The following is a 14,721-nucleotide window of genomic DNA, read 5'->3' as shown; positions in this document are numbered from 1 at the left end:
ATGACAATCCAGTTATTCATTTGAAGCAAACAGGTTTGATTGACAGATTATTAACACCCTGAAAGCATGCAGGTTTTGAAACTTGTTTGGGGGGAAAGTGAATAGAAAATGACTAAGTATGCAAAATATTTTTCTGCAGTTGAGTTTACAGGATATGAAAAACATGGAAAATAAAGTACTTGATTAATAAATAATAACAAAATAAAATATTGATAAGATCACAACTTGTTAAAATAAAATCGAAGTAACATCTGCAAAAAACTGTACCATAACTTCCTCCTGTTCTTCTTCAGGTTTTTTGTGGTAAAGCGAAACTAGATGGCGAGCAAGTCTTCTATCAAAAACTTCATCTTGTGGATCCAAAAGCAGAAATATCAAATCAAACCTATGGATTAATAATAATAAACCATAAATAGTTTGTGGACTGTGAAATGAAAAGTTATACTCTAAAGCATTGTTTCCCAACTGGTGTGCCCCGGCACCCTAAGATGCCACAAGATATTATGGAGATAGATAAAAAACACGACAGTTCACTTAAGGTCTTAAAAAAATCTAAGTCGAATTAATTACTCTCATGCATGACAAACTCATTGGATAAGCCGCCATCAGTGTCGCTCTTTGAGACCGTCCACCCCTTTCGGAAAGAGCGCAAACCATCCCAAGATGGTCTCTCTGGGCAGTCAGCGGTCATGTCTGTCTGGTGGCAGTGTCAGCAATGTGAGCTTTGGCCTGAGTTAGGTCTAGTTGCCCATGTACGGCCTCGTTCAACCACCATCTATAACAGAAAGCCTCTGTGTGAAGCTTGTGACGACAATGAAGAAGTCTATTCCATCCATAGTCATTGGATATATACCGCAAAAAAGGTATCGCATGCTTCGGCCTGCTATATCCAATAGCTGCAAGTGAAATGGACTTCTTCAGTGACGTCAAAGCTTCGCGCGGCCTTCTGCTATACATAGTGTTGGTTCAGCGCACACGAGCTTAAGGAAAGAGGATTGATTGGCTTTGTAGTTTAATGGTCTTGGATGCTCACGCGGCCAGATGAATTTTCTTTCTTGGATTTATCTTCGCATCAGCCAGCTGTCGAAACCTTCATAGTAATAGCAGAGAGTGACATCACCTTTGGATAAGCTGAAAGACCTCATTTGTCAACACTTATCAAGATTGCAAGATGCAATAGATATGTACTTTCCATCTTTTTTCACTGAGAATTTTAACTGCGTTGTTTCACCAGTTGATTTCGCAGACAATGCGGAGGAAATAAATTTCACTGCTTGCGAACGAGATGAATTTATTGATGTTTGCGCTGATTCCACGCTCAAAGGTAAGTTCACTAAGAGTAAGGCGTCTGTGACTGCTTTTTTGGCTTGACCTGAGAGAGGGGCATCTTAACAAAAAGCAACTAATGCACTTTTGTCCTTTTCAACATCATATCTATGCGAGCAAGCTTTCTCTGCTATGGCGACAATAAAATACAAAACGAGAAATAGACTACTACCACCCGACAGTACATGAAGCTTGTACACATTCCTCTATGGCAGCGGTTCTCAACCGGAGTTCCCCAGAACCCTAAGGGCTCCATGTGAACTCCCAGGGGCTCCGCTGCCACTCGAGAAAAAAAAAAAGTAAATAAAAAAAAATTACTATTAATATTTTTGAATAATAAAAGATAAATCAGTAACTTTGATGAATAAATAAAAAATAGGCCTACGGAGCTCCGCCATAGAAATAATATTGTTTTGTTGTGGTAAACTGCATTCTGTATTCAAGGAAGGGTGCCACAAGTTTTCAGTGTTTTTCCCGAGGGTGCCGCAAACTTCAAAAGGTTGGGAAACACTGCTCTAAAGATAAGTAGCAAGAAAAAAAAATCTTAGCACAGACATGCATCGTAGACAAAAGTTTTAAAATCAAACTTCGTAACAATACATGCTGTGATGACTGCACAATATTTTCTGCTTAGTGAAAAATTGAACCCCTCACAGATTATGGCAGGTTAATTTCACTAATATTTAACAATCATTTAATCAAGGAAATAAAAATTTTCAAACTAGAGATAACCAGCATTTTTCCAAACAGTGCACTCTCCAAATTTTAATACAAAGACCACACACCTTGTTTTTACAGGAAAGGAATTTTTTTTTAATTTAACTGTCTTGTTGCTTTCATAAAAATGTCGACTTCGTCATTTAAAAAAAAAAGAAATAAAATGTTAATGTTTTTGAATTGTGAATTTATTATAATGGGAATCGGGTACACAGATTACATTAGATGATAGAAGTTCATCTAATGTACAATATATGTTGTCCATGGGTGGTGGAACCTAGGGAAAGATGGGTGAATGTGACGAAAAATGGAATAAATAAAGTTATTATGTAGTTTAATTGATAAGAAAGCCCACCATATCCTCCCCCCCCCCCCTATGCCAGAAACATGAATGTGCAAATTTTGAAAAATTGTGAAATATTTGGATCTTTACTCTACCCATGTTACTTATACTTCTATGGATGTTATTTTCCTAAAATGTTTTTTAACATGGTTTTCAATTGGGAATACACATTCATGTTTCTGGGAAAACTTGGCAAAATAAGTTATCCAAGCAGATGAACCCTAAAAAGTGAAAATTTGCACATTCATGTATCTGGCATAACTGGGACAATATCAAATACAGGCATTTAGTAGTCTGTAACACTTATTCTAAAGAAAAAGGAATTAACTAAATAATAATTGGAACTTTGATTGAAAAATAGAATAGAATTTCTTTTACTTAATAAGAAGAATTCACAAGTCACTCTTGTTGTAAATTATGAATTTTATTCCATGTACTTTAAGCAGATGGAATAAAAACATAACCCCTTTCGGGAACCAACAAGGAAAAAAACTTTTAATAGAAGAAATGAAAAAATGTGTATGACCCAGGGATTTCGCAACTGGGATGTAAAGTTTTTTGGAGGAGGTATTAGAACTTCCAAATTTTCTTAAAATACGGTGATCATTTTTCAGCTTTTTTTTTTCAGTGAAAATTTTGGAAGCTCAGAAAAAGTGGGGAAACTTTTACTAATTTTGGGTAACACTGCTGCAACAAAAAGTATGAAAACTCTTGGTGTAACTTATTTCAGAGAACCAAATAAAATTTCTTCAAAATATCTGAAAAACTATAAATAAAAAATCAGAAATTTTCACCTGGATAACAAGGTATGCGGTAATTGAATATTTTCAATAATGGTTTTGTTTTTGTTCCACTGGGATTCCACAGGATTTGCAGCAGCTAAAATAGATGTGCGAGCATTCAGCTGACAAATTATTCCTGCTTTGGCAATAGACAATGTTTGTTGCTCCTGAATTGAAAAGCAAAAACTGAGATACAGAAAATATAATTAACATATATGATGGCAGTAATTAATGAAATTTATCTCTTGAAAAATAGTCAATAAAACAGTCATAAAACAGTCATAAAAACGCTTCTTGTGAAACTCAGCCTCTGATGGGCAGAATATAAGATGTGCAATATAAAATGCAAAACTGATTTTTGATACACCTGGTAGTAGATTAACCCTTCAACCACAATAGCAGAAATCACTAAACCACTTGTAAAATGTCTTTTTTTTAATGAATTAGGCTTTCTTCCAATTTTCAACATGTGAAAAGTAAAGGGAATAGGAAAATGTGTTTCACTGAAAAATCAGCTCTACAAAGTACCTGAGCTTATCATTGCTAAAATAAAAGGCTTTCAGGGTGCGAGATATCTTGTCAATGCTAATGAGAGGGTTGAAGAAAAGTATAAACGTAACTTGAATGAATATTTTATGTTAAAATCAACATAACTCCTATAGACCTACTAACAAGTAATTATGGATTATATGACTAATAATAATTATTAATATAGTGCTGTTTTGTGCAAGTAAAAACTACATGTTCACCCAACTTCAATGGAAGTTTTACATACAAAATTCTTATTTAATATGTTCACTGCCACATGGGAGAAAAAAATTGAAAATTGGCAAAATAATTAAATAATTAAATGATAATAAATAAATTAATAAATTTTAATAAATAATTAAATAATAAAAACAGTTGACACTCCATTTTATAAACTGCACATTTTTATGACCTAATCTGATCTCAAACAGTATACTATTCCTTTTAATGTCTTTTTTATCTATGAACCTTCGATTTTACTGTACAGATTCATAAAAACCAGCATTGACTGTAAACATGTAATTGGATGCAACTCCCATGGGAATAAATATTAAAATTAAAAAAAAATTCTATGAAAAAAAACTTTTTGAAAAAGTGAGGTATGAAATTAATCATGTTCTAGCTAATAATACTTTTAAGCATACAGACAAACATTTATGACCTCCATGTGATTTCAAGAAGGGAAAAAGGCAGCACACAAAACGATACCTACCATCACTTCATGTAAAACCGATCTAGTAACATCGCTCATCTTATCAAATTCATCGATACAACAAATACCATTGTCACTCAACACTAGAGCTCCTCTATAAAAATCAGAGAAAAAAATGTAAGGAAAACATAACATAAAATTAATAAAAGACATCTCATAATGATATGCATTTGAATCTTCATTACGTTTGAAGAACATGTTGCTTGGTTTCTGGATCTCTAGTCACATAAGCAGTCAGACCGACAGCACTTGAACCTTTTCCAGATGTATATTGTCCTCTAGGAACTAAGTTGTATACATACTGAAGCAATTGTGATTTGCTTGTACCAGGATCTCCACAAAGAAGGATATTTATCTCAGCACTGTAAGAAGAAGAAACAATTTAACCACATTTTTATGTAAAAAATTCATCTTTCACTTTATAATACCGTATTATTCATGTTTACAAATTAAGTATAGATTACATAGCTGCCAAGTCTCCCAGAAAATCCAGGGAGGCTCCTGAATTTCTACGCTTTTTTTGTACTCCCAAATTTCTCTCTTATAATTTCACAAACTCCCAAAAAATTCTTACATATCCCAAATTTTGAATGTAGTTATAAAAAAATCCCTACTTTAGGGGAAAAAATTATTCCCAAAGAATTCACCTTAAAAAAGATAGTTGTATCAGGGGTGCAAGTGCCCCTCATCTATTTCGGAGCAGCAAATTTCATTTTTGGAGCAGAAATTTTGAAAATGGAACAGAACTAAAAACAAACTATATCTGCAATATAAGGAGTAATTTTTCTGTGAAATGCCTAAAAAGTTTTGCCAAAAATGGTTGAAACAAATAATTCTAAATAAATTTCCTTCACAAATTGAAACCCATTTAAATTTTTTCTGAATAATCTTATCTGTCATTACTAAAACATGCATTACTGAAATGACGAATAAAAATTATGAGACTCTTTTCAAATTAAGCAACATGCATACTAAAAACCTAGGCAACAAGAATTTATGCTGCTTGAACACCAAAATCTTATTCATCCTGATATAGCAAAAAAAGTGCGTGCAGAATATAATAAGGGTTTTCGTGAAAAAAAAATTAGCTTCTCACAAAATTTAAAGAAATTATTAAATTTAAAAGCAAAATGCAAAAAACGAGAAAAATATAAATACCTTATTTACTTAAACAATTTCTCAACCTAAAATAGCATGTTAATAGATTACGAATCACGAGTCGCTTTCAGAAGTTCAGCATCTCAATGACAATTTTTTTTCAAATTTTTCATGCACTTGAACATAAGATTTTATATGTCTTATTCCATTAAAGCATTGGATGGACAGATTTTTCAATGTTCAAACAGACTTTCATTTATTTGTTAACAATGAACTCTCTTTCACTGTCTGCATTATCGTATGCTGAAGATAAAAAAAGCCTTCACCAAAACTGGCAAAATTTTGAACTTTGGGCTGCTTTCAAGGTTATAAAGTTTGAATATGTCTGCCCAATATCAATCTATTCTCTGAACTGATTTCACTTCTTGTAATTATTTGCATTGTAGTGCAACCCATTCATCACACATAATTAATAGTTCTGTTGGTGATACAATGTTGAGCAACATCCCAGCAATACGTGAGGGAGTAATGTACCATCCCAGCAATGCACGAGAGGGAGTGCAAACGTTTCATTCTCTCCAACAACATGTTTGGGAAAGGTAGGACATTAATATAAAAAAGGTATCTCACAGAAGTTATGTAAAATGAGCACATGCTCCTAGTACTAATTCCTTCCTTTGACTATTGTTAAGAGCATGCCCCTCCCCCACCAATGCAGTGGCGGACTGTGCTGCCATATTGGGCGCCGCTCTAGGAGGGGTGCTGAATGGAATTGAAAGGGTGAAAAAAGCTTTGTTTACCAAAAAAAAAACGCCTTCAGTAGCGCCAAAAACAGATTCCACATGGGTAGAAATCGTTTTCCTTGAGCTGCCCCTGTGTTCACCAAATCCGGATTTTCGCAATGTGAAATTGCCACGATCGGCAACTGCCGACGATAATCACACGACCGCATAGTGACTAGATGACAAAACTATGAATATTTTAGCTGGAGTTTTAACAGATCCTATTTTTTTCCAATGATCTTCGAAAAATGTCGGTAAATTAACGAGTAAACTAATCCTCTTTTCGATGTATGCGGTCTTAGAACGCATGTTGGCAGCCGCGAAATTACCGTAATTTTCAGTATATAACCTGGAGGAGAAAAAACGGTCTTCGAAATCGGAAAATTCGGCATATTCATTCAGGGACTTTGATAGCCCGCCGGTTAACCAATAACAGTATAGGACTTTATACTTCAAGGTAGTAGAACTACTTTCCAAGGTCACGACATAACGCGATTGTGGTAGATGGTGGGAAGTGAAAAAAAAATTAAAGTTTCTCCCTCCGTATTTTTTTTCCGTGTCTCGGAAAGAACGCGTCCCATGAACAAAATTTTCATGCTTCTTTTTCCTAAATTCCCGGTATTTGACGCACTACAGTGGATTAGCGGTACCTACGCGAACCAGAAACAAGAATTGGCGCGAATGCGCAGGGATTTGGCGTCTTGGCGCACCATGTAGCAAGAGAACAGTTTCGGCGCAGTTTGGCGCAGCTCTTGCACCCCTGTTGTATTCGTTTTTCACTGCCAAAATGACATCACGTGTACTGCAAATTATTGCCTTTGTATCTAATCACAAAAAATATTTCACTCTCGGGGAGAAAAAATAAAATTTGTCAAACAGCCAGCATCAATTTGGCCTTTCAACATCTGAAATCGGCAAAATGATTTGTATCTACTTTGACCATACATCCCTTTGAGTCATACGTCCCACTACGGGCCCAATGACAATTTTCTTGTCAATGAGATTTGATTGGAGAGTAGTAATGACAGGTAATTTAATATAACTAGTTGATGATGATTGGCGACTTAGTGCTAATCAGTGATGGCTTGAGCAATAAAGGGAAAAAATCCCTACAATTTTACTTCTATTCATGAAAAATCTCTATATTATTTTTCAAAAATAACCTCCCTAATTTTCATTCTCCAAAGTTTGCAGCTATGAGATTACAATAAGATGAAAGGCAAATAAAGCTTCCACTTTCTCTTAAGAGTAAAAGATGTGAAATCAGCTCAAATAATGTTTAATTTAATGGCTTAGATTTTAGTTGTAGGAACAAACTGCTCAGTAAGAGAGAGGAAAAAAGCTTTACGAAAAAAACTCAAGAGACTCGAAATCCTACCGGAAATGATTTCTGCCCATATTTGAAGAATCCTTCTTCCCGTCAAATATTTTCTTTGTTCCACCAAACAACTGCAAGAGAATCCCTTTCTTAATATCTTCATTTTCATATATACTTGGAGCTGAAATGAGACATGACGGATCAATGAATAATGCATAAAAATACTTCAAAACTTAATTGCAGGGGTCAGCACGGATCATGGCCTCAAAAATAGTGAAAATAGTGACCAAATTGTTTAAAAAAGTGAGCAAATAGTGACCAAAATGTTTAAAAAGTGACCCAATAGTGACCAAAATAATTTTAGAAAGAGACCAAATGGACAATGAATTTTGATTATTACCAAATTGAATGAATTGAAATTGAATTTAGTTTTCACTAAACTTTGTATTTCAATGGAGCTCATCGAAATTGCTTTTTTTACATAATAGTGTGAAATAAATCAAACTCGAATGCATTCTGCTAACCAGAAAAGTTTTGAATAACTTATCAAATTTATCAACAACTATGTGTGAGAGAGTAACATTACATCCTTTCTAAGTAACAGTAGCAATGCCTTTCCCCTCCCCATAGGAGCCGTTAAAGTATTACGTCATCATAGATGGGGGGGAGGGGGTTTCCGATTTGCTGACTTTTGATGACAAGGGGGGAGGTTGAATAACGCTTACGTCATCAACCACCCTTTATGAAAATATGAGTTAGGATTCAGGGGGGGGGGGCAGAGCTGATGACGAAATTTTGCTGACAGGGGGGGGGGGAGAGGGGTCAGCGTTTTGCTGACGGGAGGGGGGGGGGTCAAAAATGGCTAAAAATTTGCTTATGTAATACTTGAATGGCCCCCATATTGCTATCCACAACCCATCTTAAAATCAATTTAAGCCGGAAAAACTTCAAAACGAGAAAACATTTTCACATTCAAAGAAGAAAAAAAAAATGAAATAACACAAAATTTGATGAGAGAATTTGTCCCATCTACATTCTAGTGGATTTTTCATTCATGTTATGCTATGAATGACAGTATACAAAATGTACTTTTTTTAACTAGTACAAATTGATTTACATAATTAGGTTTGTATAATATCTTCCAACAAATTTTAAGAAATTTACTATAATGATTGATTTTAAAAAAAACTAAAATTACATTTTAAACAATATTTTAAATTATTAAATTAAAATATTACTTAAACTACTGAATTAAATAAATTATTTAAATTATTAAATTAACTAAATTATTTTAATTGTTAGGGGCCGTTCAAGTATTACCTCATCATCGATGGGGGGGGGGGTTGGTTTCGACGATAATGCTTACGTCATCAACCACCCTTTATGAAAATATGAGTTAGGATTCAGAGGGGCAGAGCTGATGAAGAAATTTTGCTGCCAAGGGGGGGGGGGTCAAAAATGGCTAAAAATTTGCTTACGTAATACTTGAACGGCCCCTTATACGTTGAGGGAGGGCAATCCATCCTCCCCCCAACGTCAATGGCAGAGCCTACTGATGTATACATGATGTATATCAATTGTCATCTGCCGCACCTCTAAGACCTTCAAGTCTATCTGCACCTATGGCTGGACTGGGAAGGGTGGGTGGGTCTACTCTTTTACAGGCAGAGGGGGCTCCAAAATAATACCCTCCCTTGGGCGAGGGAGAAAATAAATCAGTTTTGAAATTGGTTTTTGAGAGAAAAATTTGTAAATACATATTTTTCTTTTTTTTTACACACAACATACACCCCTAGCAAAAAAAACATTTACTACTTTACCCAGAAACAATATAATTTTGCCCCCCCCCCCCCGTAATTTTTAACAGAAAAAGACTCCGCGGTCTTCCCCGGTAAATTTCCCATGAACCTTGTAAGCACCAACGTGGCGACTTTTTTCCGCGCCAACCAATCGCCGTTTTGCGGCGGTCAATTCAAGATGGCTGACAAAGGCCACATAAAATTACAAAAAAATATATAATTTATAACATGAATCAACCAAATATGCGAAAATCGATAGAAATATATCGGGAAATACGGAAAATTAGGATAAAATGAACACAAAATTCGAATCAACGACATACGGGGTTTATAAATGCGGTTGATACAGTTTATGGATGCCGCTGTCAGGGCTACCTATTTTAATGCGAAAAAAAGTCGCCACGTTAGCTCTGACTCCTCCCGTAATTTTCAACGAACAAAAACAGTGAATTCACCCCCACCCGGGGCACCCGATTTACCATGGCCGTAATACGATATTTTTTCTGGAGGGGAAACGTAATTTTACTGCCCCTTGACTGTGAAATTCGATAATTTTGCAAAGGAATTTATTTCCTTTTCTTAAATATACCATTCCATCAAAAATTCCATTCGAGGCATTGCCCCCCCCCCCCCGTGTTTTGGATTTGATCACGGTATGTAGCAACCCGCACCGCAAGTACGAACGAAAATTTACTATCGCCCGGGGCCGGTATCCATTTTTTTAACGGAAAAAGAGTAAACTCGGCACCCTTCCTCGTTCAACACCCGTGGAACCAGACCCCGCCCTCTCCTATTGCGGTCATAACAGCGACTCGAGACAAAAACGTTGTAATAACTTCCGAGGTCTAAAAAGGCTTTTTTTACACAACACCGAGAATGGAGCGCAATATGTCGATATTAAGTCAACAATCAGCATCGTGAAGATGCTCTAAATTAAGTTACGACCAGAGGCGGATAAAGGTCAGTTGTTGACGGCCCCGGGCATAAAAAAAAATTAATATTACGCCCCTTAAATTAGGAAAAAAGTATAAAGTAGGGGCCAAAGGCGCGGTCGCTGTGCCCACCGTTAAATCCACCTCTATGTACGGCTCGCATGCACATTAACTGAGTTTTCATCAGCCTGATGACCAATTTTCATCTTATTTGGTTAAACTAAACGTTGAATCCGAAGGTTTTAACAACTGGCTGTTGCGAAGATATATTTTGGAAAGAGAAAATTCAACTGCCCCTGCGGGGAATCGAACCCACTAGACTACAGAGGCAACGAATCTCTCAATCTTTCCTTGGAGCTCGTGTACACTGAAAAGGACCGTACATGGACGGCCAGACCAGACTCAGGCCAAGCTCACAACTGCTGACGCTGCCACCAGATGGCGACTTATGGAAGGATGACGTCACTTTCCGCTACCACACGAAGGTTTTTAACAACTGGCTGTTGCGAAGATATATTTTGGAAAGAGAAAATTCGACCGGAAAGTGAAAGGACGTGGGTTCGATTCCCAGCAGGGGCAGTTGAATTTTCTCTTTCCAAAATATATCTTCGCAACAGCCAGTTGTTAAAAACCTTCGTATTGCAACGTCCCTTATGGGAGTTACTTGCCCGGTTCGAAATATCCAGCAATAAAGTGGCAAACGACAAGTGGAAAATGATTAGAAACAAACTTTCGCATGAAATATTATTATTTATTCAATTATATGGGTTAGTTAATTTTAACAATGGATTAGTATATCTTGGAGCCCTCTATTCGACGTTAGCAGTAAAGATACTGGCTCACCAATTGATGATCAACAACAGTCAACCTGTGCAGCGATCGGACATCCGATGTTGTTAGCCTTTCCGTAAATACCAGAGGAGTTTTCTCAGTTGAGAACCGGAACACCTTGATCAGTTCCTGGGGGCCTCTCGGTTGAGGGCCGGACCACCTTGCTCAGCTCCGGGGGGCCTCTTGGTTGAGGGCCGAACCACCTTGATCAGCTCCAGGGGGCCTCTCGGTTGAGGGCCGAACCACCTTGATCAGCTCCGGGGGCCTCTCGGTTGAGGGCCGGACCACCTCGATCAGCAATGAAGAACTTTGACTGTGAAGATTGTTTTATATTTTGATTCCGGACCTGCCGGAAAACGGATTCAAATAATGTAGATTATTGCATTTTAACAATTCAGCCTAAGGCCAATAGATACGGTAGTAAGACGGTGAACCGTCCTACTAGAGGGCTTCAGTTGAACAGAACAAGATTAGACGAACGCAATGTGAGAGACAAAGAGGGAGGAATTTATACTCCCCTTTTACAAGAAGTTTGGGACCACATGTCCTCGCATGGCCTTTTCGCCTCAACAAAATTATCGAATTTGCATACTCATGCGTCACTATTATAAACATTACAATTTAATTACATTGGAATCTGGCAACATGACATAATCCGGAGAGCTGATCAGACTCTCCCGATTATGTAAACATTACCAACATAACAATATGAAATGAATTGTTCCGACGGAGGTCTGCAGCCCCCCGCCGAAAATAAGTGAGTACAACACTATTTTCGTATCCGCACAACGAGACTTGCAACAACTCCCCCGGGAAGTTCTTCGATAAAAATAATTTAAACTGGGCTAAGCCTCGCCCAACTATACATATATTGGATCAAACCCCTCCACGAAAATAGCGGCATCGTCGTCATGAGGGGAATTAATTTATGTGGGACATCAGTAGCCCGACCTCTGGCCCGTTCTCGTTCGACAGCCGAAAGACCCCACCCGCCGACTGCCGAACTAATCGAACACTCTGGCCCTTACCGGTTCGCCAGTGGGTCCTCGGGTGGTTTCCGGTAACTGAGAGGTCCCTGGGGTCTAAAATAAGAAGGAATTTCCCACATAACGACAAGACCACCATTAACGTAGAGGGACCGGATCCCGATACGTTACATTCCCCCTCACCACGGAAGAATTTTTCCCAAAAAAAAAAATTCTATAGGTTAAAAAAAGTTAATTTACAGAAATACTTGCAAAAACTATGTTAACATATCACCTGGTATATTAAACTTCCCACTAAAGGAAAAGTTATCGACAGCCAAATCAGTATCCCGATTTTGTAAGTATCGCGAAATTTCAACACTGCTTCTGAATTTTGTCCCTTCGGGAGAGTAATAATAGACGTCAATACGAGGTTCTTTTTTCCTCTTAACGAGAACCCTTTGCCACCCTCTCTGAATCGGAACCAAAAACTTAGAGTAACCTACGGAAGATTTAATGAAATTCGTTTTCACCATCTTAGGAGTGGTGTCCTCCTCGGGATTTTGCCGGTTAAAGGACGTACTAGAGTTAGTGCAATTAGCACTATTTAAGGGCGTTTGTGAAACATGATGTCGACTCGGATTACTGGAAGTGTGTTGTACAAGGACCTCTCTACTCTCAGGTGACTGCGGGACAGGCTCAAGAACGATTTGGTCACTACTAACGAATTTTTTCAAGTCACAAGCATTGACTTTATAGACATTATCATTGGATAAATCCACTATCAGGTAGACAATAGGTGAAATTTTTTCCAGGACTCTACACGGGCCGTCCCATCGTGGTTTCAACTTCGCCATAACATTGCCTTGCGCACTAGAACGGAAATGCGTTCTCCTTAATACCAAATCATCCTGATTAAAGGTGTGCAATAATCTTTTTTTGTCATAATATCTTTTTTGTCTCCTTTGTTGTTTTTTGACATTTTCCTTAACTTGCTTAAGTAAGTTTTCGGGCAAACTCACCCTTTCCCAAACCGGTATGTCCATAGCCCAGTCAAATGGTAAAACTAATTCTCTACCAAGAAACAATTTAGCTGGCGACTGACCCGTAGTTTCCGAGGGAACCGACCTAATAGCAAGACCAAAAAAGGTTAAATTTTTGTCCCAGTCTTTATGTTTATCACCAACATAACAGGAGATCATCTGTTTAATTGTCTTATTAAATCTCTCGGTAAGGTTTGATTGAGGATGATAGGGGGTTGTGAACCTTTGCTTGACCTGGAGAACTTTACAAGTTTCCCTCATAAGGTTTGATATAAAACAAGAACCATTATCGGAAACTAATCTTTTTGGAAAGCCATATCTCATACAGTACTCATGAACAAACTTTTTAGCAACTGCACTTGTCGTAATTCGTCTTAGTGGAAATAACTCTACCCACTTTGTGAAATAATCGACGACGACTAACAGATGCACGTTCCCTCTGGAAGAAACGGGAAAGGGACCCATGGTGTCAATCCCAACCATTTCTCCTGGATGATCAACAGAGGTTGACACCATGCCTCCCCATCGCCTCGTATTGTCGAATTTGCATGTTTGGCATTTTTTACAGGACAGGACAAATTTTTTTATATCTTTACGCATACCGGGCCAGAACGCGCGTTGTCGGCATCGCTGAAGAGTTTTATTGACTCCCATGTGACCTGAAATGGGATGCATGTGCATTTCAGTCAAAAATTTCTCTCTACATGGTGGAGGAATTACTAGCAATTTTTTATTCCTGAATCTAAAAAACAATTTTTGATTTTCGAAAAGGTAATACTTTTCAATTTTTTCATCAATTTTTTGTCTTCCGACAGATTTATCATTAAAATACTGTATAATATCTTGGTAATTTTTTTTCTGTTGAACAATTAACTCAGGTAAATCCAAAAACGAGAACAAATATAATTTATTATCAATTTTTTCCTCGAAATCAGTTTCAGTGGTGACAACAGCGGGCATTCTGGACAGGGCATCAGGGGCCTGCATGGTCGAACCTTTTCTATATTCAAACTTTAAAGGATATTCCTGTAGTAATTGAGCCCATCGGCTTAACCTCCCCTTCAATTGTTTAGCCTCAAAATACCAGGCGACTGCCCTGTGATCCGTTACTATAGTAACAGGTTCTCCTGAAAACCAGGCTCGAAATTTATTACACGCCCATATAACAGCGAGTCCCTCCTGTTCTGTTACCGAATAATTTTTTTCTGCTGAATTCAAGGTACGACTGGCATAGGCTAACGGCTTTTCCCCGTCAGGCTCAACTTGCTGCAAAATGGCTCCAAGCCCAATTCCTGAGGCATCTGTGTAAATTTTTAAGGCACAATCTTTTTTTCTTGTGGTTAGAACGGGAGCACAAGACAAGAGATGTTTCAATTTTTCGAACGCCTGTTGGTGTATTTTGTCCCATTTGAACCTTTGCCCTTTTTTTGTCAGGCCGTAAAGGGGGTTAGCGACATCACCAAAATGGGGAACAAATTGCCGGTACCACCCGCAGAGTCCCAGAAAACGTTGCACCTGTTTTACTGTTTTAGGCCTAGAAAAACT

The 14,721-nt window shown here is 37.6% G+C and overlaps 1 protein-coding gene across 1 annotated transcript in view; it reads right to left on the bottom strand.

Annotated features, from left to right (window-relative positions):
• Window positions 1–14,721, bottom strand: part of dpa (disc proliferation abnormal) — a 40,136-nt gene that overhangs the window by 4,396 nt on the left and 21,019 nt on the right. The window contains exons 12-16 of the mRNA XM_089254819.1: window positions 7,667–7,787; window positions 4,594–4,770; window positions 4,409–4,502; window positions 3,181–3,335; window positions 268–385 (exon numbers count right to left, since the gene is read on the bottom strand). Of these exons, the coding sequence (XP_089110945.1) occupies window positions 268–385; window positions 3,181–3,335; window positions 4,409–4,502; window positions 4,594–4,770; window positions 7,667–7,787 (665 nt within the window). The remainder of the gene's footprint in view (window positions 1–267; window positions 386–3,180; window positions 3,336–4,408; window positions 4,503–4,593; window positions 4,771–7,666; window positions 7,788–14,721) is intronic.

This window comes from Pholcus phalangioides, unplaced genomic scaffold (assembly GCF_987345545.1).
Source record: "Pholcus phalangioides strain wild (caught in Gottingen) unplaced genomic scaffold, Ppha-v1.0 ptg000042l_1, whole genome shotgun sequence".
Lineage (NCBI taxonomy): Eukaryota > Metazoa > Arthropoda > Arachnida > Araneae > Pholcidae > Pholcus > Pholcus phalangioides.
The sequence above is the reverse complement of the archived record's forward strand: the minus strand, read 5'-3'. Positions and strand labels throughout refer to the sequence as shown.